Here is a 26,929-nt window from a genome sequence, read left to right as displayed (position 1 = left end):
AAAAGAAAGAAAAGCAGAAACAGCCTTGCAGAGCTAGCAGCCCACCCCTGTGCGGGCGCCTGCCCTGGACTGTTGGAGCTGCAGGCTTGGGCACGGCGGGAAGGATGGCAGTCCCCTTGTTGTGGGGTCAGTCTGGCTTCCCTAGAGGTGACCACTGACGTACAGTGTCCCCACCATTACAAATGCCCCCTTTGCTCCCCACAGCATCACTTGGGAGGATAAGCAGGTAGCCCTGCCCCCAGGGCACATGGGAACAGCTCGCAGCACAGACCCTCTGGGACTAGGACCCTCAGGAGACTCAGACAGGGCTCTTGGCCCAAACTTGGAGTGGCCTGTGTCCAGGCACTGGTCTCTTGGACAAAGGCCCTGCCTGAAGCCACACACCACGCCTGGTCTCCATCTGTGCTGGTTGGGGACAGAAGGAGGAGGGGCCAGGTGGTGGCAGGCTCTTGTCTGCCAGTGCCTGGAGCAGGAGAGAGGAACACAGGGCCAGCAGCTGTGTTGCCAGGCTTCTCTGAGGCCAGGGCAGCCTACAGGGTGAGCTGCCCATTGCTGAGCATTTATGGAGCACCTCTTGTGTGCAGAGCACACAGGCCCCCTGGAATTCAGGCACCTGGCTCTGTCCCCCTCATCTCTCCTCAGTAACGTGTAGCAGATGGAGGTATGCAGGTGGTACTCAATAAATGCCATCCATCCTAGCTGCTCCCTAGGGAAACCGCAGAGCAGGGAGGGGGCGGCAGACCCCCCTTGAAACAGACCCCAGCCAGGGTGGCTCAGGTCAGAGTCTCAGGGACAGCAAAAGGAGAAGGGCCTCTGAGGTCCGGCCATGTGGGTGGCAGTTTTGGCTTTGTGCTCGTCAGCTGGGACGCCTCTAGCCACGGCACAAGCCTCTCCACCTGCATCTCTGACTCACTGCGTGTCCCCTGGGAACACAGTGGCCTGCAGGTGTTAGTGGCTACTGCGCCCTCGTCATTCTCAGCACCAGGTGAGGAGGTGTAGGTTGCGGGGGGCTGGAGCCACACAGGCCCCACTTCCCTACAGTTCCCTTTCTGGGGCTGAGTCCCCTGAGGCTTCTTCCACCCTAGTGCCCCGGCCCACGGCCTGAGATGGGGGTGCGGGAGCGGAGGCCGCCTGGGCTCCTCAGCCGGTTGGACACAGATGGAGTAAGGCTCTGGGTGCAACCAAGCCTGCGGGCAGAGACCCCGGCAGCCCTTGCTCCCTGACAGCCCCATGGAGTCTGAACAGTGTGAAGGGTTTCACAGCTCCTGCCTGGCCCCTGCAGCCCTTCCCCTAGGCCCCTGCCCCAGCACCCCCGGCCATAGTCCTCTGCGGAGCCTCAGCTCCCACCCGCCTGGGCCTCAGGGTGAGCCGTGCTCCCATTTCGCAGACCTAGGCAGCGGCCTCTGGGCAGCACCCTGCTGAGCCCACCCCGCTCCCTCTGGGTCTCCGGGCAGGGTGAAGTGGCGATCCTTGCTCTGGAAGCTGTGTGGTGGGGCGTCCCAGGGCCAGGGCGCACAAAGTGGGTGCAGGACCCAGTGCGTGCTCCCGTCTCTGCACTATCTGAGGGACTCCCGTCTGCAAGAAGTCCTGGGGGCCCATGTGCGGGGAGCATTGTGGATGCCCCGCCCCGCCCCACCCCGCCCCGGGGAGGAGCTGGGGCACGCCGGGAGCTGTCCCTGGTACCTGGTGCAGGCGGCAGCTGGACCACCCACCCTGGGAAGTGGGGGCTGGGACTGGAATGTGGAGCGGCCTGGAACGGGCAGGTCTTCAACCTGGGCCAGTGGCAGAGGGAGGCCCAGGCCTCGGTGGAGAGCAAGGAGGCCCCTGTCCTCAGGCAATGTGAGCACCTCTCCTCCCCTCTGGCCAGTAAGGCCACCAAGGTCCTGGGCCTGGCTCTCCTCCCCACAGGGGTGTCCCCAGTGCAGTGCTCACATGGCCTTCGGGGCATACATGCCTGGCAGACCTCACTCTGGCACTAACTGGACCCCAGGTGCCCAGCCTGGCCGGAGCTGGGTGGCCTCGGGGAGGGATGTCTGTGACGTCCCCTGCCCTGGCAGCATCTGGGGGTGGGTGACAAAGGTGGCCATAGGAGGGAAGGGAGCCCTGAGAGATCCAGGTCCTTCTAGAGGGTGGCTGAGCCCGGGACGGCTCCAGTGCTCCCCCAGCTCCTTCCTCCTGTCTCCCCAGCAGGCCTCTGGGCTTCAGGCCTGGGCTTGGCCCTGTGGAAAACGGGCAGGAGGAGGACTCTGGGGGAGCCTATTCTATAGGAAAGGTCACGTGGAGACACTTCCCCTCCGCCGCCCCCCTCCTGCCTTCTCCTTCCCTAGAACCGCTAGATGGATGTGTTTCAACAGATTCCGAGCTGATAAAATTGTGTTTATCTTCGGCTGTTGACACGGAGCCGCCTGGACTTGCCTGCCCAGGGTGCGTGCACCATCCTGCTTGCAGGAAAGGGTTTGCCCAAACGCCACTGTGCCCATCCCTCCCCACGCTGCCGCCTCCTCTCCGACCCTCCTCTCCTTCCCGTCCTCCCCCGCCCCAGTACAACATGGGCCCGGCCTGGCTGGGAGCCCTGGGCCTGGCACGGCTGGTGTGGGGGTGGGCGAGGGGCGGGTGCGGCGCGGGGCTGCTAATTTCCTCGTGCCCGCTCCTCGCTCCCCAGCAGCTGGGTGCCCGGCACGGGCAGGTTTGGGCAGGAGGACAGTGGAGAGGTGATAATAACTTGTCTGTCATTTTCCTGGGACATGTAGCATCTTGCAAACCGCAAATACCGTTAACCAGCGTGGGTGAATCTGTTGCAACAGATTCTGGAAGATGGGGCCTGTAGTGGGGGCTTTTATTTTTTAAATGATTTTTTTATTGCCCACTTTTATCCAGTTTCCTTGCTTGTGTGTGCCTGTGTGTGTTTAGGGGCACATCTCTCTCCTCTCTGGGGTTATGGGCCTCTTTGAGCCCACCCTCTGCCAAGGCCCTGGACCCTTCCTCTCCCTAGAAAAGCTCCTGGGGCTGAGCCACAGAACCCTTGCCATTAAATTCGTCGGTTCACAGATGGACCCCCTAAAACACATGCATGAGCCAGGGTCAACAGCCTGTGGATTAGGGTCCTCCTGGGTCCCTTTCTCCTTCTGAGAGAGGAAGGGTATCCTCAGGTGGCAGCCACAGGGCACCCTCGGTGACAGCCCCCTTCGTGGGAAGCTGTGGCCTACACTGGTGCACAATGTCACTATTGCCCTCAGAGAGCTGCTGGGAGCACAGGCTGGGCTCTGACAGATGTCAGGGAGGCCTGGCAGGATGTCACAGGGCTGGTCCCTCCCTGCCCCAGGGAAGCCACTAGCCTGGGGAGGGGGAAAGGACACATGTGGCAGTCGCCCCTGTTTCAGAACACCCTGGTGTTAAGCTGGGGCTCCCATGGTCAAGGCAGTGACGGCTCACTCACCAGGACACCCACAGCCCACAGGCCAGGCAGATGAGAGGCTCAAGCGAACTTCAGAATGCCCGTGAGGCCACAGCCAGTGCCAGGCCCAGCACTGCCCAAGAAAAGAGGCTGCTGTGAAAGAGCTCCTGGCTGGAGGGCTGCAGGGGACAGATGTGTCTGCTGGCATCCCCATGCTGGCCAGCCGGGGTTCCCAGGCCAGGAGCTCTATGGAGGATGAACTAGAGGCAGAAACATCCTCTGCAGATGCCAAGCGATCCTCAGCCCTGACGGAGGCCTGCTAGAGCCCCAGAGGCTGTGGACAAGAAACTGCTCACTGGGGAAGGCAGGCCAGGGGCAAGTGGGAACCCTGAGGAGCTGGGCAGCCTGCCCCACCACGACCTTGAGCCATGTCCTAAACAGGTGAGCAGGAGCCACACGGGGGACGCTCACGGCCTGGAAGCACTGCTCCCTGGGAGACACTGAGTTCACCCAGGCCACAGGAGCCGGAGCCTGCTCGGCCCTCGTCCCATGCACGGCTGCCTCTGGGGCTCTCCATCCTGGGCTATGATCGGGGTAGGGGAGGGAAGCAGGTGTGTGCTGAGCCCAGGACAGACTTGGTGGCTTTGTCTCCAGTGCATAGTGAAGGCCCAGGAGTCCGGTAGGAGATGAGGGCCACAGCCAGAGGGGATAAGAGGGGCCTAGTGTGGGGGGAGGCTGCGAGGCAGCGTTCGCCCTAGGCGTCTGCCTCCGCTGGTGTGGAGACCTAGGGAGATGGTGAGTGCTGTCCACCTACTGGGGAATGGGGCACCCAGGTCCACCCTCATGGCCACATCCACTGCCCACTGATGCCTGCCCTGTGCGGGGCCCTTACCCGACCTTGGCCCTGGGAGGTCAGGCACTGTCACTCCGTTTAGTGACCCAAACCTGCCCGCTAAGCTGGGGTGGACCAGCACCCAGACCAGAGCTGTCTGACCCCCAAGCTCCATCTCCCAGCCCTTTGTCACTGCTGGGCTTGACTTGGGTCCTGGGGCCTGGGGTCGGGGTCTAGGCAGAGACCCGCCTTAAGCACCCCTGGGTTCCAGGAAGACTGGGCACTGCAGAGGCATCAGACCCGCCTTAAGCACCCCTGGGTTCCAGGAAGACGGCACTGCAGAGATGTCAGGTGGAACATGGGCTTCTTACCCTGTGGCTGGGCTTAAGCCCCTCAGGGGTAAGGGGAACAACAGCCAGGGGCCTCACCTGCACTGGTCCTGCTGGGGATGGGTCTCCATGGACAGTAGAGACTGAGACTCACACAGACTGCCTTGTGTCTGGCTGGGATTGGGTGGCCTGGCCTGGACAGCTCCAGTCTCTGCTTTGCTGCCGAGATGCTGTGTGAGGCGCTCAGGGCCCAGTCCCCACCCAGTCGCCGCTGTCCTGATTCACTGAGACGGCGTGCGGGTGCCCGGTGGGTGCTACTATCACTGTCACTCTGCCCAAGCCCGGGAAGGAATGAGCTGCCCAGGCAGGGCGAGGAACTCCATCTGCTCTTATTCCAGGACCCAGGTACCCCATCTGGGGCCTCGGGGACAGAGGGGGTGGCAGGGCAGTGCCCTGGGTCCGCAGAGACAAAAGCTGGGCTTGCAGAGGGCCCTGGAATGCCCACCAGCAGCTGCCCCTTCGCTCTGAAGACACAGAGTGTTCAAAGCATCGCACTCAGCCTCTGCCCTGAGACGGGACCAAGCACAGGGTCCTCTGCCCACAACTTGCTTTTTTGACAGCGCCAGCTGGAGGGCCCGTGCCAGTAGCCTGGCCTCTCCTCCGGCCGCTGGCAAGGACCTAGCTAGTGGGGCTGTGGGCCAGGCCCTGGAGCTATCCCACAAGGGGCCCAGCAGGCTGGCAACAGGCCTGCTCTGCTCACTGCAGAGAGGGCCCCTTAACTCCTGGGGAGGAAGCCCCCACCATCCTCGCCCCCAGCATCCTCACCCCTACCCTGACTTGTGGCTTTGAGGAGAAGCCAGGATTAACCCAGCCTTTTGAGGCCCGGCTTTGTCAGCTGTGGGGATTGGAAGGGTGCCCCAGGGTCAGTGGGTGCCCTCTGCTCACAGGACAGTCCCGGAGTCTCTGGCTACAGCTTCCTGGGACAGCCTTGGGGGCTGGAATTGGCAGCAGCTGGAGGTGGCCGGGGACAGCGGAGGGAGGGGAGGAAGCTGTGGACATGGTGGGATGGTCCCTCTTCAGCTTTTAAGGTAATAGTTGGCTAGAATCTAGGTTTTTGCTAAACTTTGTAAATCTTCAGTGAAATGCCTGGGGGAAGGAGAATTTTGGCCTCTAAATCTCTGACCGCCTGCAGAGAGTGGTATCTCCTCAATGCCAGGTGCAAGGAGCTGGGTGCTTCGCTCCAGTGGCATGGCTTGGGGAGGGGTGGCTTTGCAACCCTTGGGGCGGCTCTGGGCTTTAGGTCATCCCCCTGTGCGGTTTCCCCATGGGCTCTGACTTCTGCTTCACTGAAGCTTGGAGTGCTGTTAACTTCTCCAAAAGGGTCTTTCTGCCCTAAAATGCGCTGTTCCATTCAAAGCCTCTGCAGCCCCATCATAACCCCTGGCTGTGGACACCAGCCTTGGCCACCACCTAATCTCTGAGCCTCACGCTGTCCGCCTGGAGCGCAGAGAAGATGCCTTTCTTTCCAGCTGGGACACCCTGGAATTGTCTGTCCCCCTCTTCCTGAGGCTCCTGGGAAAAGGGACAGAAGGTCTGGAGGTCGCTCAGGGCTTTCTCTACCCAGAGGCAGGGGCTGGGCCTCCAGGGTCCGTCCACATACCTTAAGCGTGGCTTCAACTTTTGGAATCTCAGAAAATCCCAGAAGTGACCACTGGCCTGGGGTGGTAGAAACCCACCAGACCGGGAAGCAAAACTTTAACCCGCTGCCCAGCTGAGCCCCTCACCTTGCCCTGAGTCCCACGCGGCCCTGCCTAAGACCGCATCTTGGCGTCAGCACTGGGTCCAGGAGAAGCCGGGGATGGCCCTCCCCTGCGGGCCTCTCTTTCCCCCTGTCAACGGGAGTTAGTGGCAGTGAGGCCAGGCCTGGGAGGGGCGAAGGCAGAGGGGGCAGGGAGGCACCAGGAGAGGCCGGTCCCCAAGCCCAGCTGCCTGGCTTCTCGCCTGTGAGGGTGGCCAGCCTCGGAGCACTCCAGTGATAAAGCGTTCTTGAGGTATTTTCCTTTGTCAGCAAAACCAAGCAGTGAAAGCAGACAGGGACAGCTCTCCACCCCCAGTCCCAGTTTGATTCACTGGCAAACAGCAGTGGAAGGCTCACGGGGGCCGAGGTACAGCCTGGGCTCCCCCCACACCCCCCTAGGGACAGGCAGGTCCCTCTGAGGGGTCAGCACCTCCTTATCGTTGGTTCCCCTGGGGGCCCTGAGGGTCACAGGGACCTGCCCCACAGAGCTGGGTGTAGAGGATGGGGCAGGGGGCAGGGGCTGCTCGTGGGGACCTGTTCAGGGACCTGTAGGGGCCGGGGTGGGGCATCACACGGGCTGCAAGGGCAAGGTCAGGGGTCTGGCTGCTGGAGCCAGGCCCGGCTCCGCCCTCTGCTGACAGGTGACCCTGGTGTGCCCTCTGGGAGCTTCAGTTTCCTCATCTGTAAAATGCAGAGTGTGGGAGGCCCTGCACATAGGGGCAATGTTGCCGCCAACGCTACTAATCAGACGTGCTGGGTCCACAGGGCTGTCCCCAAACTGGAAATAAGTCCTAGAAAATAGATGATTCTTCCTAAAACGTAAATTGGATCATGCCTCTACCCCAACAGTCTCATGCCTATGGAAGGGAATCCTGTCCCCCAAGGGGTTCTCCCTCCTGTCTCCTCCAAGAACCAGGCATTGTGGGGTGGAGCAGCAGGACCCAGGGTCTCAGAGCTGGGGCCTCCCCAGCCTCACTTGGGGCCTCCAAGGCTAAGTTCTGTGACCTCCAGGGCCCAAGAGTGAGTTCCTCTGGCTGCTTCAGAAAGTGGAGAGAGAAGAGCCGACCCCGGCTCGGGCCACGAACCCTGAGGCACTGACCGCAGCCAGAGCAGGCCTGCTGGAAGCTCCGTCCCTGCTGCAGATCCCCGCGCCGCATGATGTGAGCAATTGCTGCAATTTCGCCCTAAGTACTCTTGTTTCCCCTAATAATCCACGTTTCATCTCCACAATAAACATTGTTAGAACTCTTCCCTCAGCTTTACGCACATATAATTGCTTCTGGTGCCAGTAAAAGGTATTAGTTCCACTCATGCATTCCATAAACTTTTAGGATAACGCAATTGATACCACGATCGTGTTGGGACACCTCCGCTATTATTCTCCTGCTTGCAAGCCTCCGAGGCGCTGGGAAGGTTGCTCCAGACCCATTAGTGTTGACTCAGCCTCATTCTCCCCAGGAATCCCGTGCAGAGCCTTTGTGCTTCCCTGGCCCTCCTTCCATATGTCCCTCCTGGAGGGGGGCTTTCCTACATGTGGAGCCAGCTCTCCCCTAAGATGAACACGTGTGCGCGTGCACGTGCACACACACACACACACACACACGCCAAGTCTGAGAGCAGCTGGAGGGCACTCGGGGCTGTGTCCGGGCCATCTGTCTGTCTGGAGGGATGCTGGGGCCGCTGGCCATCGCACCTGTGTGTGTCCTCACCATCCTGCCATGGCAGCCTGCCTCGTGGGCTGTGGGTGGTGTCACTCAGCATGCCCTGAGGTGCCCATAGATGCTGTGCTGGGCCAGGGCTTCCAACCCCACAATGCCTTCTTACCTGACATCAGAGCCCCGTCCCCAAACTTCCCAAACACCAAGGACAGCCACCTTCCCTGATGAAGCTGAGCTGGGGGCAGAATGGCTGAGCCGGGGTGTCACAGCATCCGATGCCCATTGCGTCCGGCTGTTCCGACAGCCAGAGGAACTCCTGTTCATTCTCTGCCCCGAGGGCCTCCTGGAACCAGCTGTCTGCGCCACTGCCAACCCAGGGAGATCCCAGGACAGGAGTGGCTAGCAGGGCTCAGAGGCCAGGCCATGCCCCACAGAGAGCTCTGCACACGCTCTGACCCCACACTGTCCCACAGAGAGTGTTGAACTGGGAGAAGGGCACTGGTGTCACCATCAGCACTGCACTCACAAAGAGCCCACGTGTGTGGAGCACTCCCCAGGTACCCCGCCCTGCCCTAAGAAGTCCCAAGAGCCAGCTCTTTTGTCCCCACCATGGCTGGCAGGCCATACCTCTCTTTGCAGGTGAGGATGCCAGGGCAGAGGGGAGAAGCAGCAGGTGCTCACGGGCAGCTCTGGGATTGGGACCCCAGCAGGCGCCAGCTCCACGCCTCTCACCATGCAGGGTCCCTCTCACCAAATGCCGGCCTTGCCCTGTCGCTGGTCACTGGTTACACTCTCATGGCTAAACACAAATCCTTCCTCTGGCTGCTCGGTTACGCATGACCCGCCTCCTCCTCCTGGCTTTCCATGGGGTGGGGGCTACTAGAACCCTGGGCAGTGACCGGGGGAGGCCTGTGCATGTACACGCATGCCTGTGTGTTCACATGTGCCTGCGTGTGCATAAGGTACTTGTGTATCCACCCGTGTGCAAGCATGTGGGAGCGTGCCGTGTCTGTGTGTGTGCACATGCATGTGTATGCACACATACGTACAGGCCTGTGAACCGCAGCCTCCAGACCCCTCAGTGCCCAAGGAGATCTGAGGCCTGAGGAAAGCTGCTCAGGACAGATGGAACCCCCCGGGGCTGGAGAGACCCACCGTGGGCATTAGCAAAGCAGAGGTCAAAGACACCATTAGCAGCTGTGGTCACTTGGGGGCTGGTGAGGGTGTTTTTCCTGATTGGGGAAAAGGAAGGCGGCAGCCAATGTGGAATTGTACTTGAGAAAAATATGAATTATCTATCAGTTACCAGCCGGCTGGCATGCCGGGAGCCCCGGGAGTCACGGCGCAGAGGCCGGACGCAAGCATAGGCAGCAGGTCTGGGCAGCGCCCGCACAGTGGGACCCCAGAACTGGGAGCAAGCGGGCTGCCCGGCGGCCCCGTCCCGCACTGTGAGCCGACCACTTGCCTGCCCCTCTCTGGGCAAGGGAAGAAGCCCTGGTGGAGGGGGTTCTGCCCCCAGAGAGCTGAGGTGCCAAAAATCGAATTATCAACGTTTGTCCCACCTCTACCCCCTGGATCCACAGGGCTTCCGAGGAGGAGCCCTGGGTGCAGGCAACAGCATCTTCCTCCCCAGCTCCCGCCCCACTCCCCGGCGCCAGCATCCACAGAGCCCAGCAGGGAGGGAGTGAGGAGGCGTCGCTGCTCCTCTGCTGGGCACCAGGCAGAGCCTTCCCCTCCCGCTGGTGCAGCTGACCAGCCCTGGACGCCTGGTCTGAGCAGACCAGCCCGTCCCACAGGGCAAGGCCGCCTGTCCTGCAGGACAAGGCAGTTGAGACAAAACCATGAAGTCCCTTGAACCTGATGCCACACACCTGGCAGGGGGTAGGGGTGGCAGACACCCCAGGTGGGGGAAGCCAGCCAGAGAGGGGCTTGCTCCTGTCCTTCCAGGAGGATCAGCTCAGACCACACCCAGTGCATTCCAAGCACGGTGAAGACCCCATCAGCATCCTCAGACCATGGGAGGAAGGGAGGCAGAGCTCCCACAAGCTGCCTGCCAGGACTCCAGGGGGACACTCTCCAGAAACTGCCAGCATCATAAACCCCAGGGCAGGAGGTCAGTGTCCTTAGAGGGGAGAGAGTGGACTTAGGCAGCAAGCCTGAGCGTGGGAGAGAAGCAGTGGTGAGGCTCCCACTGCTGGAGGTGTGCAGGTGAGGATGCCTTGGGGCTTTCTGACCTGGCTTCAGGTGGCCCCACCGGACCGCCAAGTGGGGTGGAAGGATAGTCCTGGGTCCCCCTTGCCCCACAGGCAGGTGCAGCTGCCATGGAACCACTCGTTTGGGAGGCCCAGGCCAGCACACCACCACCACCACTACCACAATTAAGACAACACATGGGCCTCCTGCTGCGAGCTAAGCACTGTGCTGGCCACAGCCCCGGCACGGTCTTCCCATCCTTATCTCCACTGTGCAGTAAGGTGCGTGGAGGAGTAATTTCCAAATGGAGAAAACGGGGCGTTAGCGCTGGGGTCGGCATTGCCTGCCAGATGGAGGTGGGAGGCATTGGAGGAGGTGCCAGGTCCTCTGCCCCTCGGCCCAACAGCCCACGGAGCCCCTTCCCATCAAGCCCAGGGAGTCCGGGCTGAGCCTTCTCTTAGCCCGGAGCCAGCAGTTGGGGGAGCCCGTGGCTGGAGTGAGAATCAGAAACAACCGCAGGTAGGGTCAGGCGGGGCCTACAACCCAGACCCCAGACCAGCCCGGCAGGACTGTCCAGCTACCTGCAGAGCCTGACAGGCTACCTTAGGCTCCGCCCTGCCCCTCAGCCCTCCAGGAGCGTGGGAAAACCACAGCTATGGCCAGCAGGGCAGTGGGACCCGGTTCTTAAAGTGGAAAAACCTGAGGCGCCCTTGCTCAGCACTCCCCACAGGGGGTGGGAATGCAGCCGCCCTGCATGGACTTCAGGGGGCCAGCACTGAGCTGTGCCCGGGAAGGCGGGGCCCCGTGGGGGAGGGGACGCTGCCCAGTGGGCTGGACCAACCATGTGGCCCATAGAGCCCCTCCTGCAGCCACGGCCTTGGTGCCGCTTGCCCCTCCTCGGTGCAGGAGGGGAGACCCGGAGGGCTCTTGGGGCTGCTGTTCCCGCCCAGCCCCTGCACGCCCTCCACTCCTGGCTGGGGTCACGCAGCCTTCACTTTGCCCCTCCTGACAGACCCCCTCCCCTGAAGCCATCTGGGCAGGGCAGCTCAGTGGTTAGGAATACAGATGCAGAGGTGGCTGCCCCCACTTACTGTGAGCAGAACTCTGGGCGAACCACTTCCCTCCCCACGCCTCGGCCTCCTTGGCTGTAAAAGGGGAGCAGTGATGGAGTCAGCCCTGTGCATTGTTGGCGGGTGCAAGAGTTAGCTCAACTCAAAGCCCTGAGCATGGTGCCTGGCTCGAGGAGACTGGCCGTGTGCACAGGTGATGTTATCAGAGTTAGCAAGATCCCCACCGTGGGCCAGGCTGTCCCCAGGGGCACCACAGTGAAGACCTGAGTCCTTGGCATGGTGGTTCCACCCCGTCTCCTTGGCGCATGCCAATTCCTGGAAATGACACTGCAGAGACAGTGCCAGCAAAGCCCAAATCCACCCACCGGCAGATGCGTCTCGCTGCCTAGAGAAGGCAGGTTCTGCAGACCCTAGGGCTGTGGGCCTGTGTTGGACAGAAAACTCTTGGCAGCAGAGCCCCTGCCTCTGCCCAGGACAGGATTTCAAACCAAAGACCCTACCTGAGCATGGGGAAGCCGCTGGCCAGTCTTGGCAGAGACCTCACCAGTGGGGCCAAGTCCGTCCCCTCTGTGGCCCTTTGGAGGCTGGCTGGCTCTGGCCACTCACGTCCAGAGGGGTGGGCATACCCAGACTGCCCGGCCCTGAGACCTGCCTCCTGCCCGATGCTCCTCCTGGCCCGGGCCAGGTGGGAACCCTGAGCAGACAGTGTGGCGAGCTCAGACCTCTTGAGGTGCGGGGAACGTGGCCACCTCCTCTCCAGCCCATAGCCCGCAGCCCTCAGGGACCAGGGGAACTCACCGTCCAGGTGGCTGACTTGGCCGTGCTGGACTGCTGGAAAGTGACCTCGAAGTGGTGGGGTCCGGGGTAGTCGGTGTTGGAGGGGATGACAGGCGCCGGCGACATGGTGTCAAAGGTGGAGCTGGGCTGCGCGTAGGGCGAGTGGGTGGGCACGCTGGCGGCGTGCTCCGGGGTGTAGGGGCTGGCCGAGGCCGCGCGGCTGCTCATCTGGTCCATGGTGCTGCTCAGCAAATTGAACTGGGCCTGGCGCGGGAAAGGGGAGGAGGGAGGGGGAAACACACACAGTCAGTCGTCCTGTCCCGTCTAGGAGGTGTCCTGTTACAGGAGCCTTAAAGGGCCAGCGGCTCCAGTCATCCCAAATATTTCCCCGGGTCTCTCCCCCATCCCAACAGGCCACTACTTGCATTGGGATAAACTGACATATTCACCTCGCCCTCCCCTCCATCAGCCTCCCGGTGCCAGGGTTTCTGGGGATCCACCCAGCCGTTGATGAGGCGGAATAGACTCTCTGCACACCTGGAGGGGAGGTGTCGGGTGGGGGAGGCTCCCAGGCCCTGATGCCCACACGGGCTTCACTGCACGCTCCAGGCAGCATCGGGGTCTGGACCTCACAGCTCAAAGTGGGGAGATCCAGCCCCAGGGAGCCAGGCAGTGGGGGAGGTGGGCTGGGCACAAGTGGGCCCTGAGTGCAGGGTGCGCACACCTGGGCTTGGGTGCGTGGGTGCCCCTGAGGTGCTGGAGACCAGATCCGGGCTCTCACTAGGTCTGGCCCTCTAGGTGGTGGGATAAGGTGGGACTGCTGTTCAATGGCTGAGCCCAATTTTCCCAGGTGGGCGGCCTCGTCTCTTGGTGAATGGCCTCACCCCCACTGGAAAGGCCGCTCCACGCTCAGGGGCCGGCAAAGCCCCACCCCTGCTGCCCCCTGGCCTGGGGTTCTCTCGCTAGGCCCCTACCCGCAGCTCCCCTGCCAGGACCACACACCAAGGAACAGGAACCCCTGTGGGTGTGTCCCCTGCGCCACCCTCTGTGGGTTCCCGGGACCCCAGCATGGATCAGCCTCTACCAGGAGCTTAAGGGAGGCCCCAGCTGAGGGAGGGGGTGCTGGTCCGGCCTCGGTGTCTCAGACCCAGAGCAGGGCAGACCTCACTTGGTGGGCCGCCGAGGAAGACCCTCCTTCCAAATCCAGAGGCGGGTGCTGGAGGAAGACTGCAGATGTATAAACAGCTCTTTCCCTGTGACCCCCGAGGCTCAACGCAAACAAACTGCTTTACCCCCCTCTCCCCGGGCCTGTGGCGGGCACCGTGATCGTCCCTATTACCCCTCTCTCCAGGCCTGCGGCCGGCACCGTGATTGTCCCTATTACGCCTCTCCCTGGGCCTGTGGCGGGCACCGTGATTGTCCCCATTTTACAGATGAGGAAACTGAGCTATGGGGCTGGGGAAACGATTGACCCCAGTGATCCAGTGGCCCCAGCAGATGGCACAAAGGTCACCAGCAGTCAGCAAGGTGCAGGCTGAGACCCCCAGACCGTGAACTGGGATTGCAGGGCAGGAAGGGGCAGAGCCAGGCGTAGGCGGGCAGGGGGGTGGTCCTTCTGCCCTGTGCCCCTCTTTAGAGAAGCTGTGGTGTGCTGTGAGCGCACTCTCCCCTCCCACCAGCCTGCCGCCTCCAATCCAAAAAACAAAACGTGCACCGCCCACACACGAGGGTGCAGCGGCCTGGCCGGGACTCCCAGGCTCAGCCCCTTCCTGCACCTCAGCCTTCTCCATCAGAGGCAGTTGGGTTTAGTGACCCAGAGAGGTCCTCAGCTCTGCAGGTCCTAGGACACACATCCACTTAGGTCCCTGACGAGGGCCGCATCCCCTGGCCTCTCCAGCATCCAATGGAGAAGGACACCAGGCAAGTCCAGAGTTTGCGTCCTCTCTGAGTCCTCTACTGAGTCCTCCACTGAGTGCCATCCAATGTGGAGGCAGCTCAGCCTGGGATGCCGGAGGGGCAGGAGGCAGGGGACTGCCGCTCGCCAGAGCCATCACCACCACTGTTCCCAGGGCCACCAAAGGCCAGGCAGGCGCTCTCCCTGCGTGCTCCAGCCCAGGACAGCCAACAGCCCCAGCAGGCCTGAGCTGCCAGGGGCAACCTGTGCCCTGGCTCCACTGCAAGGGTCTTGGCACGAGGCCTCGGCTGAAGCTGCCATCATCTGGCACCATGAAGCTGGCTGTGGACTGTCAACCTGGGGAGCCCACCCACCAATGGAACGGGGACCCCCTGCAGCACGGGCCCTGCCCACCTCTCCGGCACCACTGCAGCCTCCTTCCTGGTCTGTCGCGCTGCCCACAACCTTCCTAACTTCCCGCAGCACAGGTCCTTCCCGGGAGCCCAGGGCCCACTGAGTGGCAAATGGATAAAGGAACAGTGTGTCTGTACAGTGGCCTCTTCCTCGGCCATAAGACAGAAGGAAGCTCCCACACACTGCCACGTGGATGAGCCATGGTGCCAGGTTAAAAACATCACGGTGGGACGCCCGTAATCCCAGCATTCTGGGGGGCAGAGGCAGGAGGATCTCTTGAGCCCAGGAGTCCGAGACGGCAGAGAGCCAAGATCACGCCACTGCCCTCCAGCCTGGGAGACAGGGCAAGACTTTGTCTCAAAAAACAAAACAAAACATAACATCCCAGGGAAGGGTGACCCTCGCCTCTCCTGGCTCCTGGGCTATTGTGAGGGGGTCTGGGGAAGCAGCCACTGCCCCCCTCAGAGAAAGATGTAGAAAGGCCACTCCTGCCTCTCCTGGTGTCTGGTTGGGTGCCACCCTGGGCACCGGCGAGCTGCCAGTAGGCTCCTGGCACAGAGGATGGACCCCTGTCTCAGCTACACACATGGGAGGTTGGGTGATGGTGGGGGTGACACGGGGCAGTGCCAGGCTCTGGCCGCACAGCCCAGGCCCGGCTCCAGAGTCCCCAGCTCCCAGACTCCTCACCAAGGCCCAAGAGGCCTCCGAGGTGTCTGAGAACTGCTCATGACCCCAGGCCCAGGCCCTGCCTGGAAGCCTCCACTTGTGGTCTGCACACGACTCCTCATCAGCCCTGTCTGGGCTCAGAGGTCACTGCTCCGAGGGGTCAGCCCTGGCCACACTGGCAGAAGCAGCCCCCAGGCCTCAGGTGTTCTCTTTCATCGCCCAGTTTGAGCATCTTTATAGCCATTCTCCGGAAGGGCAGGCTCGCATGTCCCCCAAGGTTTCTGTCTCCCCTACTCGACTGTGAACCCACAAGGATCCTGGATACAGTGGCCACTGGCCACACAGGGTTGGGGTGTGTGAAATGTGGATGGAGCTGAGCCCAGTGCAGGAGCGCACCCCAATTCCAAGGGCTCAGGACCACGGAAAGAATGGAAAACACCTCACTCACCATTTCCTGTTGATTACAAGCTGAAACGATCACAGTTAGGGGTGAATACAGGAAATAATTAAATGACTTCCGCCAGTTCCTTTCCACCTTTTTGAATGCGGCTACTAGAAAAAGCAGAATTACGCACACGGCTCGGAGCCGACACCCTCAGTCAGTGCTCCCATTACAGAGTGGCTGCTTGAGAGGCTCGCTGAACAAGCGAGCTGGCAGAACAAACGAACAAACAAATGCAGGACGGCTCCCCCAGTCCAGCTGCCCAGGAGTGAGTGTGGGACATGAGCTGGCCCCTCCCATCACCGGGTACCGGGTGCCAGCCTGCCCACCCTCCCCTCTCCGTGGTGCCGTCTCTCTTCCAGGCGACCAGCGGTGGCCTTCCTGGAAGGGTCTTCCCTGTTTTGGGCCCTGGGATGGCCTCGGGGATGTAGGACTTCCCTACTCCTGACTCATTTGAGTCCCCCGGGCAAGAACATCCCGCGGCTCAAGGGCTGCCCAGCTGAGGCTTCTCAGGTCAGGACGGCAGGCAAGGGCAGGCCCCAGGGTCCCCCCGCCCGACTCCCATCCCTGCTCCATCCCTGAGAACAGGACAGCCAGTGGGGCAAAAAGCCCGCGCCTCCCTTGTTTGGGAGAAGCAGGATGCAGACCCACGACAACGTGGTTCATATTTTAACTTGTCCACATTCTTGAATGATCTGAGGAAGGTGCCAAGGAATTAGTCATTGAGGCAAGAGGAGAAGAGCTGATAGGATCTCTGTGCCTAGCACAGCCCAGCGGGAGTGAGCCAGGCCCTTGCGGCAGGCGGCCCCACGCGGGAATCCTAATTAGTGGATAAGTGTCCGGACGGCAGGCCTGAAGCCCTCTCGGTGCCGTCCTCTGTGGCCCGGGGCCCCAGGCAGGCTCCCTTAGCAGGGCTTTCCCGGGCAGGGCCCCGATGTCCGCCTCTCCCTCTGGTTCCCTCTCATCCTCAGGCTGAGTGACACGGGGTGGGGGCCTCTGAAGCCCCCTCCTCCCCAGGGTTACTGGGCCTGTCCTCTGCCCAGGGGACGCTGTCCTCTCCTCCTGCTTCCAGGGGACCTCTCTCCCTGCACGCTGGCCCTGCCTGTGGTCACCGCCCCTGTCGCACCCCCAGTGGGTGGCAGAGTCTTTGCAGCTGCAGCTTTGAGGGCAGCTGGGAACGCAGCATCTGGGGAGTGTGGGGGGCTTTCTGGGTCTCTGACCTCCCCCTTAGGCCTCCCCAGGCATCCTCCACAAGCCCCTCCACCTGGCTCGGAGGACTCTGGTCTTCCCTTTCGCTTCCTGCCTGGCGGCAAGGAGCTTTGCCTGGGGCCTGGCTCCTGCCCCGGGTCAAGCTGCTGAAACGGGGAACCCTGAACCTAACACAGGCCTGCACAGGAGCCCGGGGTCTCCCACAACCAGAGGGCCCCCGGAAGCCGCGGGGAGGAACCCGGGCAAAACCAGGACTTTTTTGGTTTGTTTTGCTTTCAACAAGAGCTCCCAAGATAGTGGGCTAATTAGGACACGCCCGGCCCGCGGCGGCCACAAGTGCCTACATGTGTGTGCAGGGCTCCTGGGCCTGACCCAAGGAGTGCGCGGGAGCCAGGGAGCCAGCGGGTGGCCTTCCCGCCAGCCTCCAGGCCGTGGACGCACCAGGCCCTGCTGGGGCCCCAGGGCCTTGTTGCGGGGCAGGAGTGCTCTGCCAGGGCAAATACTGCAGCCCTCACCCACCCACCCACCCACCCAGGAGGCCTCATCTCTCCTCCCTGCAGATGGGTTGGGGACCTCCCTGGGTGCACCTGCGCTGGAGATTAGCTCTGGGCTGAGGGCTGGGGGCTGGCGCATGGGCAGCAGGCAGTGGTAAATGGGGCTGCTCTCTAGCCTTGGCCAGTCACAGATATCAACACAGTTCCCAGACCTCACTGGTTTGATCCACCCATGCCCCTGGGGTGGCAGCAGGCCAGTGACCTTGCTCCAAAATGAGCGGTCAGAGAGTGAGAGGCCACCCAGTAGCTGGGCCCCCTCCAGGAGGGCTGTGGAGGGTCCCGCCTGCCCCCTGGCCTGCCTGTCTGAGAGCAGAGGGGAGCAGTGTGGGGGAGGCCAGAGCTCAGCCCAGCCCTGAAGCCCCTGTCCCACTGGCTGGACACCTCAATCCAAGCCCCAGCACCTACCGTCAGCCAAGCTGGGGACGGTGATGGCTGAGGTCTGGGGGTTCCCACAAGGTGGGCAGGAAGTGGTGGCCAGGGCTGCCCATCCCAGAACAGCAGGGTCTTCTGGGTCTACTGATGCCCCTGTGCCACCATCCTGGGAACCAGGCCTCTCTGCCCACCCAGGAGAGGGGCAGGAGAGACTGCCCAGGGACCCAGGGGGGCCAAGCAGGGCTCTGAGGTCAGGAGTCCTGGGGCCAAGTCTCAGCTCCACCTGTGTGACCTGGCCCATCGCTCCACCTCCCCAGGTCTTTGTTTTCTCATCTGCAAAGTGGGGATGAAATCAACGTGTACTGGCCAGGCGTGATGGCTCATGCCTGTCATCCCAGCACTTTGGGAGGACGAGGCGGGCGGATCACCTGAGGTCAGGAGTTCAAGACTGGCCTGGCCAATATGGTGAAACCCCATCTCTACTAAAAATACAAAAAAAGATTAGCTGGGCGTGGTAGTGGGCACCGGTAATCCCAGCTACTTGGGAGGATGAGCAAGGAGAATTGCTTGATCCTGGGAGGCAGAGGTTGCAGTGAGCTGAGATCATGCCACTGCACTCCAGGCTGCGTGACAGAGCAAGACTCTGTCTCGAAAAAAACAAAAATGAAATCAACGTGGACTTCGTAGGATGGTTGTGGGGATCAAGAGGGTCCAGAAATACGGTAACCTGAGACTTTTCATCGGAAGCGACTCTCGCCCGGGAGCCCTCCTGGAACCAACGTCCAGGAAGCTCCCATGCATGAGGCATGACCTCCAGGCCTTGGCACAAAAACCCAGCCAGGAGGAACTGCGGCTGGGCAGGCTCCACCGAGGAACAGGGACGGGAATCCAGATTCACTACTCAGAGGACAGTCGCTAAGCCCTGGGCACAGGGACAGATGGGGAAGGGCAGGTGCTCTCGGGGGCAGGTGCTCACAGGGGTCGGGGTCTCTCCTGTTCCCTGAGGTGTCCAGATAGCCAGTACCGACAGGACATCCAGAAACTCTTGGTTGGATGAAACAGACCCTGAAATCCACGCAGGCCATCCAACTGCGGGAAGTGGCCACGGTGTGCTACCGCCCGCCATGTCAGCCACAGCCCCAAGCCCAGACAGTGCCCAGGGTCCAGGCTGCCTTCCCCAGAATGTGGGGGGTGGGGACAGCCCCTTGAAAGACTCTTTGTCCTCACCGGCCAGGAGCTGGAGGGGAGCTGGGCCCCACCGTCACCCTCCCGCCCCATGGGTTCCCTCCTACTTCAGATTAAGTTGGATTTTGTGGTTTTGTTAAAAGATTTCCATTGCACCTGTTGACTGTTTAAAACATGTAAACCGTCTCAAGCGACTTTTTTTTTTATGAGACGGAGTCTCACTGTGTCGCCCAGGCTGGAGTGCAGTGGTGGGATCTCGGCTCACTGCAACTTCCACCTCCTGGGTTCAAGCGATTATCTTGCCTCAGCCTCCCCAGTAGCTGGGATTACAGACGCTAATTTTTGTATTTTTAGTAGAGACGGGGTTTCACCATGTTGGCCAGGCTGGTCTCAAACTCCTGACCTCAGGTGATCTGCCCACCTCAGCCTCCCAAAGTGCTGGGATGACAGGCGTGGGGCATTTGAGTGATTTTTTTTACAAGTAGGTGGGAAATAAATCTTTTTCAAGTTTGTGTCCCTGTTTCCCCCTAGTCCACCCCTCTCACTTCCCGGTATCCACAGTGCCTTTTATCAGGGCCCAGGATATTAAGACAGAACACAAAGCAAGGCATGGGAGGTCACAACTGTGCCATCGGATGACAGAGGACAGATGTGGTACTGTCCAGAACGGAACGTATTTTTTAGTGGAAATGATAACAGAGAAACCTGCCAGCAAAATTCACAATGACTCTGGCCACATTTCCAAAGGCCATGGTTTCAGCTGACTCCTCCGGCGGAGGAGATGTGGGGCGGGGAAGGCACCTCCAGCCTGGTCCCTGCACTGGGCCTGGCAGGGGTGGTGGGGAGGGCGGGGCACAAATGCTCATTCGGAAATCTTTGTCTCTGCCACAAGTGCAGAGGCACGAAAGATGGAGCTCCTGCCCCTTAGACAGCAATGACAGCTTCCCAAGGGACCCCATCCTTGGGAGCTGAGGCCAGGACAGCTCCCAAGGATGGGGCCACTTCCTGGGGCCCTGGGCTTGGCGGAGATCAGAAGACTGGGGCCCGAGCCCACGGCCTGGCCATGTAGTCCCCCTTCTCTGTGGAAACGGAGATTCCTCTGATTCTAATCAGTTAGGATCCGAGTCAGAGAGGGAGGCACGTGGAAAAGCACAGCAGGGACGTCAGCTGAAATCCTGATGCCCCGCTGGCCCCTCCCCACCTCCACCTCCGCCTCCCTCGCTCCTGTCACCTCTCCAGCTCCTGCCCCAGCCCGAGCGTCCCTGCTCCCCGCCCGGCATTTATCCTGCGCTCTTGGTTCATTCTGTTCAACTAGGACGGGAGCTCCAGACAGGGCAGAGACATGCTCTTCTTCATCCACCACTGGCAGCCACAGCATGGTGCATGGTGGGCCCGTGACGGACGTTTCCAGAAGGCAGCATGTTTGAGAGCTGGAGTCTGGCATTGGGGTCTGCCTGGAGTCTCCTGAGGGGTCAGCTGGCCTCCCTCTGGCCTCCTGGTCTTCTCCTCCCTCCAGCCTGGACAGGGGCTCTGAGCTGTGACCCCAGCTCTTGTACAGCAAGGAGGTCCATGTCCCCGCTCCCTGGAGAATATTGAGACCAGACTACTGTGGTTTTTTGAGAGTATGCAGCTCCTCAAACTCCCTGATCTCTCACGGGCATGTCTGAACTTGGGCCCCAACCTCGCCCAGGGGTGAGTGACTGACAAGCAGCCTGGGCTTCGGAGGGAGAGAGCCCATCCCACTGGGGCAAGACCTCCGTCCCGCCGGTACTTCCCACAGCATCTCCCGGAGCCCGTGATTAAACGGATGGAAATGCCAACAAGATTCGACATGCGCCCGGGGGGAAGCCTCCCTCTCCCGACAATGTGCACACAGCACCCTCTGCTCTCACCCACAGTACCCTGTGCTCTCACCCGGGGCTGAGGCAAGGCCTTGCCCAATCCCATGCCAGGGCCATGTGGAACTTTCCACACCTCACACCGAGAAATGCGCCCCCAGAAGCCCCGCACGGCTGCCCAGACGTGTGTCTGCAGGACTGTGAGGCCCAGGGCCACCGCTGCTCTCCTGCCTGCACCTGCCTGCAGCGGCTGAGCCCATCTGCAGCACCCACTCTGTGTTTAGCGCCACACAGGGGCCTTGCAGATGCGTGTCCTTCCACACTCCCAGGTGACTTCAGATGACTCCAGGGTAGCCTGGTGCCCCCCGGGCCTCCATGGACCCACATTTGAGCTGCCCACTGTGGCCCGGTGCAAGGGCCTCGTCCCACCCTCTCCTCAACCCTCACTGCCTTCCACCTGCTAACTGCCCCAGAGTCCGCTCACGGTGCTGCTGCCTCCTCCCCCAGACCCTTCTCCACGTCCCTCAGCTTCTGCCCCTGCCTCCCAGATCCCACTCAGAGCCTCCCCTGAGAGGCCTCCTCCAGAGGCCTGGCCCACCAGCCCCTCCCTTCCAGGTCGTGGCGAGGGGCAGCCTGGACTCTGAGTGTCTGCGGAAGGCCCCAGTGGGGTATCCAGGCCGTATCCCCATCAGGCCCTGTGCTGCTGCCTATGAGAGGCAGGTGGCCAACAGGATGCACAGACTTAATTTAACCACCTGGAAACGGGCTGGTCCAGGCCCTCCGACCCAGAGTGCCGAGTGCCTGGGAAGACGAGGGGGAAGGCACAGCTCACACACGCTTCTCTCCCCTCTCTGAACCCTGCTGCCAGCACCCCAGAGCCCAACCCAGGTATCAGCCCTGACATCCTGTGTCCTTGCACACACGCCCCTGCCCATCTGTCTGCCCATCCATCCACCTGTCCTGCAGATGTGAATTAGGCGCCACCTGTAACAGCCTCCTGCTGTGCTGGAGACACTGACGGGTGCTTAGCAGGGCTTCCTGGACCCCTCCCAGCACACATTAGTGGCTGAGCGGAGAATGGGTGGCTGAGCCGAGAACTTGAATTATGAGAGGTGCAGTGCAGGGTACAGGGAGGGGGAGGCAGTCACGGGGCGCGCCACCTCCGATGGCCCTCGGTGATAAGCAGACATTGGAGCAGGAGCCCAAAGGTGGAGAAGGCAGTCCAGGACGGCTGTGGGGGGTCATCGAGGCAGAGGGCAGAGGCCCCAGAGCCTGAGAGACAGCAGCATGCTTGCTCAGCAATCGCCCAGCCCTGCTCTGCCTGTCCCCTCCCCAGTTAGTGGGCTCAGGAGTGACAGAGGGTCCCGCCCAGTGCACTGGCCTCGGTCGGCTCCTGCAAAGGCAGGTCTCCTCTTCACACCCATTTCCTAGGCTTGACATCCTGGCACCCTCCCAGGTGCAGGGAGACGGCAGCCAGCACGAGACACGGCCCCGGCCCTCCATGCTGATGACAGTAAACAAACCAGCCAGCGCGCGTGCAGGGTCCTGGCATCAAAAGTGGTCTCAGAAACACAGAGCCAGGCACAGGGGCCAGGGCTGGCGTCCAGGCAAGGACGGGCTCGGGAAAAGGTGAAGGCGGCCCTGCAGGAAGGGAAAGATCCGCCCCAGGTATTGGGTGGGCCTGGGGGTGTTTCCAGGCTGGGGACCAGCAGGGCAGAGAGCCTGCAGCCAGGAAGAGACAGAGCCCGGGGGGACAGCAGGAGAGGTGGTCGGAGCTCAGCAGAGACGCCCGGGGCTGCAAAGTGCTCCCTCTGGCTCTGGTGTTGAGAACACAGAGCGGGCATCAGCAAAGGCAGCAATTGTGAGATGTGTCTGAGCAGCAGGTGCGAGCTGGGCCGCGAGTGCACGGTAGGGTGCACGGTAGGGTGCACGGTAGGCCGCGCAGGGGCCCCGGGCACATTTGCAGGCGGGATTCACAGGACCTCAGGCATGGAGAGTGCCTCCAGGGCTCTGGCCTGAGCAAAGGGGAGAGTGGATTTCCTGCTGGCTGAGACGCGGCACCGTCCCCCCTCAGGGGAAGATAAGTTCGGTTTGGGTTTAGCAAGTTGAGGTCACACTAGGCTGGTGATTGTGGGGAGGCCCAATGGGGGACAGAATGAGGGAGACAGAAATAGCAGCTGGCCGAGGGTGGCAGGGGGGCCGGAGGCGGGCGTGCACTAGGCACAGCGGGCGGCTGAGTGGGGTGGCTCCTCTGATCCCTGGATCTCCAGTTAGGACAACTGGTCCCTCCCCTAGCCCCAGATGGCCTGAGCCCCACCGCTGCTCGGGGTCTTTCATGACACAAGGCCTGGAGAGGATGCTGGGGGCTCCCTGGGCCATGCTCAGCAATCCCATGAGCCATTCCCAGTTGGGCCCTGCCCTCTCCAAACCATGGGAACTCAGCAGCCTCTGGGTTGCCAAGCCCCAATCCCTTTTCTGTTCTCCCGGCCGGCCCCTTGTGCCTGGTCTCTCCTGGCCTCCCAGGCTGCCCCTCCGCATCTCCCCCTCTGCTTGGTATCTCGGATGTCACAGTGCCCAGTGCTCAGCTCCAGCCGCTGTCTCTCCCTGCCTCCGTGCAGATCCCCCAGAGCCCTGACTGTAAGCACCCATGCCCAGGACTCCCTAGAGGTCGTCTCCACAGCCTGCCTGCCCACACCAGCAACTGAGTGTCCGCATGGCTGCTCCTGCCAGTGTGGCCCCAACTCCTTACCCACCTCCCATCCGGACCCTGCCGGCCTTTCCTGCCTTGGGGAGCAGCAGAGCCTCCTGCAAGGCTGCAAATGGAACCTCAGCATCTTTCTGGAATCCTCCCCTGCTCTTCCTCTAAGGTCACCTTCAAACTCCACCCTACGCCTGACCACCACCCACCACCTCCTCTGATGCACACAGGTCTGAGCCACCAGGTGGTCACACTTCTCAGGCCCCAGGACCACTGGAAACCCCTCCCTCATGGGGCTTTGGGAACTGCTCGCTTATCGTCCTCCTCCCTGCATGCGGCTCCTTCTCAGCTATGCAATGGCTGCCGCGCGTCTCCAACACAACCACGGCCACGGCCATTGCCACAGCCACGGCTGACCGCGGCGTTTTCACCCCTGCCCTACTGCAGTTCTACCAATCTCAGGGCAGAAAACTTGGGGTCCCCCAACCCCTCCCCTCATATCCAGCCCATCAGCAAATCTTGCCCAGAATCCTACTGTGTCGTATCACCTGGCCAGCGGGGCTGCCCAATTCCCTGGATCGTCCCAGCCTGCAGGCGGCTCCTGACCTCGGCCCTGCCCCCCTGTGGTCTATCCTGAGCACTGCAGCTGGGGGCCCTCCCAGAAAGTCTGCCAGCTGCGTCCCTTGGCTCCACAGCCCTGCGTACACAGTAGGTGCCTAGTAACTGCAGCTTGCTGCACCGATTGGCTTCCCCCTGCCCCAGAGCCCTGTCTTGGAGGCCTGTCCCACCCAGAGGCTTCACTTTCTGGAGGAACAGAGTGGACAGTGGCTCCATGGGGCACACGGGCTCCAGACCCGCCCATGCTGCTCCTCGGCACGGGGGTGGCCACGTTCCTGCAACACATGGATGCCCACCATGCGGGGGGGCAGGGCGGGAACAGGCCAGGCCCAAGGGTGCACAGCCCAGGCCCTGCGGCAAGACAGGCTCAAGCCCCTCCATACAGAGGGCGCAGGAGAGCTAGGGGTGTCTCCCATCACCCTGGCTAACCTCCTGAGACCCTAAAGCTGAAGAACAGCGGCCCCAGGAGGAAGTGGGGGGCAAGGGGCCATGAGCTGGACATCCGGGAAGTCAGGGAGACTCCCGGGTGTTGGTGGACGGTGCCCAGCTCCAGCGTCTCCAGCGCTCAGCCTCTTCTAGAGGGGCCCCACTTGTCCAGCCGTCGGCTCCTTCCTTGCTACAGGCAGAAGTGGGTAAGGTCTCTGTGTCCACCTCGGGGTTGGGCATTGATCAACCCAATCAGACTCAGAACGTGGCCTTGTTTGGCCAGAGCCACCACGGGGTTATCCAGTCCCCCATGTGGAAGGACAGTGTGGGAAGCAAGTGAAGAGCATGGCTGGGATTGCGGGAGGAGGGGCTGAGGCTGCATGGCTGGGATTGCGGGAGGAGGGGCTGAGGCTGCAGCTCTCCAGGCCAGGCCTCCCTCGTCCCCATCTGCAGCAAGTAGCCAGTGGCTCCCATTGGGCCCCACAGCCGAGCAGCTACGGTGAACACCATCCTGATCATTGAGGAGACTGAGGCTCAGACAGCAGTGTCACTGCCCAAAGACTCAGCTGGCAGGTGCCAGAGAGACAGACCCCAAGCCAACACCTGGAACCCTGTGCCAGGCTGGGGGCAATTGGCGGGCCCAGCTGGGGGCTCAGACAGTGTCCTGCAACCCAGAGGCCTCTTCCCAGGGCCAGGCTGGCCCAGCGGGCTCCGGAGCACCCGCTGTACTTTGATAGGAATAACCAGGGCCTCACAAAGCCTACAACTCTATTCGCTCAATTTGGGTTTAAAACCCTTTGGGCTGAATACCATTTTCTGTCTCAAAACACGTTCCTGCAGTAAGACGAGGTCATGAATACTCTCTCTGGCACAGAAACAGGGAAACTGAGTCACTACTCAGTCCATTAGGATGGCCCAGCCTAGCCCACCTCCCCCCGAGAGGGAAGAGGTGTTGGAGACACGGCTGGCTCTGGGCACTGCCTCCACCTGCTCCTGGCACTCATCCTAACACACAAACGTGCCCAGTTGACACTTGCTGATGGGACGAATGAATGAACAAATGAGCGAACGAACCACAGTAATCCTTGGTCTAAAAAGAAACGGTGATGGCACAGCTGGCCATTACTGATGCCCAGGGCACCAGGCAGCAGCAGCCGAGTGGACAACAGCAGCTCCTGCAGGCAGTGAGGGTCTGCAGGCCAGGGCAGCAGGGCTCCACCTCCCCACCCCTCCCGGGAATGGCATCTGTGCGACCGCATACTCAACCTTGGTGGAGTCCCCCCAGAGGGTGAGTCACATGGCGACATCTGCTCCATTCAAGGGAAAAGATTGTACTAGAGTCCCCCCGGTCCCCAGGCTTCTTGGCTGGCCAGGCAGCGACACTGGCCTCTCCACCCGAGGCTTCTGGCTCCACCTTGGGTTCCAGGCGGTCCAGCAGCCAGGAGACAGCCCCTCCCGGCTCACGCACCTCCTCAATCGAGAGTCTGGGGGTACAAGGCTGCCCCCGCAGGAGCCCCAGGCCTGCCGTGCGTTTCTAATGGCAACGTGTTGGTGGATACACGTATCAATGAACAATTGGGTGACAGCCAGACAAGGGAGAGAGGGACACCCCATGCCTGATGTAGCCGTTTCCCGCTCTGGGCTACAGTCCCAGCACTGGGTTTCTGATAAAAAGATCACGCAGGCATGTGGAGAGGCCATGGTGCCACCAGACTCCTGTGCATGGACCCAGCATCTGGACAGGCTGTGGGGCTGGGTCACCCACACCCTCACTCACCCTCTGGGCCACACACACACTGCCTCTCTTCTCAAAGCCTTGCCTGGGAACACACAGCCACAGGCACAGACATACATGTACCCATCACAACACACACACGGACACACATGAGCACCTACCCACCCAAATCACACAATCACGCCTGCAGTACCAATCTGCACACGTGTACACACACGTACACACACCACAACACATATGCAAGCACGTGTACACACACACACCAGCCTGTATACACACCCATAACAACACACACACATCTGCACATATCCTTGCCTGCGTACTGCATGCACATCCACACTTAGACCCATACATACACGCACACCAATACCCACCCGCCACATGCACACTGATGTGCACACTCACACACATCGCTGTCACACACACCCTGGTCACACTGCCTGGAGCCCACGGCTCCAAAGCATCCATCCCCAGATCTTTGTGCCTCTGCATCCCAGTGCCAGCAGAGCTTGGGGGCACTTGAACTCTGCCTATCTGCCCACTGCCCCCTGCCCATGGCTGAGTTTCCCGTGTGGCACAGGTACCCATGGCCCCAGCTGTCTGCTTCCCTGGGAGGAGGAACGGCCCCACATGGAGTAGCTGTGCCCAGCCTTCCACCTTCTCAATTAGCAGCTGGTGCCTGCCTGGCCCCCAGGGACCTGGCAAGTCTGGAAGTGAGGCCAGGTCCCCGGGGGCTCAGGCTGCAGGGGCCAACCACAAGCTGCAGGCCCTTCCCTCCGCTCCACCAAGCCAGCAGCCCACTGCAGGGGGCGGGTGGCGCAAGAGGC

At 61.5% G+C, this 26,929-nt stretch overlaps 1 protein-coding gene across 1 annotated transcript in view; it reads right to left on the bottom strand.

Moving 5' to 3' along the window:
- TP73 (tumor protein p73) overlaps positions 1–26,929 on the bottom strand; it is an 82,631-nt gene that overhangs the window by 16,410 nt on the left and 39,292 nt on the right. The window contains exon 4 of the mRNA XM_030805897.1: positions 12,073–12,315. Coding sequence (XP_030661757.1) covers positions 12,073–12,315 — 243 coding nt within the window. The remainder of the gene's footprint in view (positions 1–12,072; positions 12,316–26,929) is intronic.

Source organism: Nomascus leucogenys, chromosome 24, assembly GCF_006542625.1.
Source record: "Nomascus leucogenys isolate Asia chromosome 24, Asia_NLE_v1, whole genome shotgun sequence".
In the NCBI taxonomy this organism is placed as follows: domain Eukaryota; kingdom Metazoa; phylum Chordata; class Mammalia; order Primates; family Hylobatidae; genus Nomascus; species Nomascus leucogenys.
Note: the sequence above shows the minus strand (reverse complement) of the source record. Positions and strands in the feature narration are given on the sequence as shown.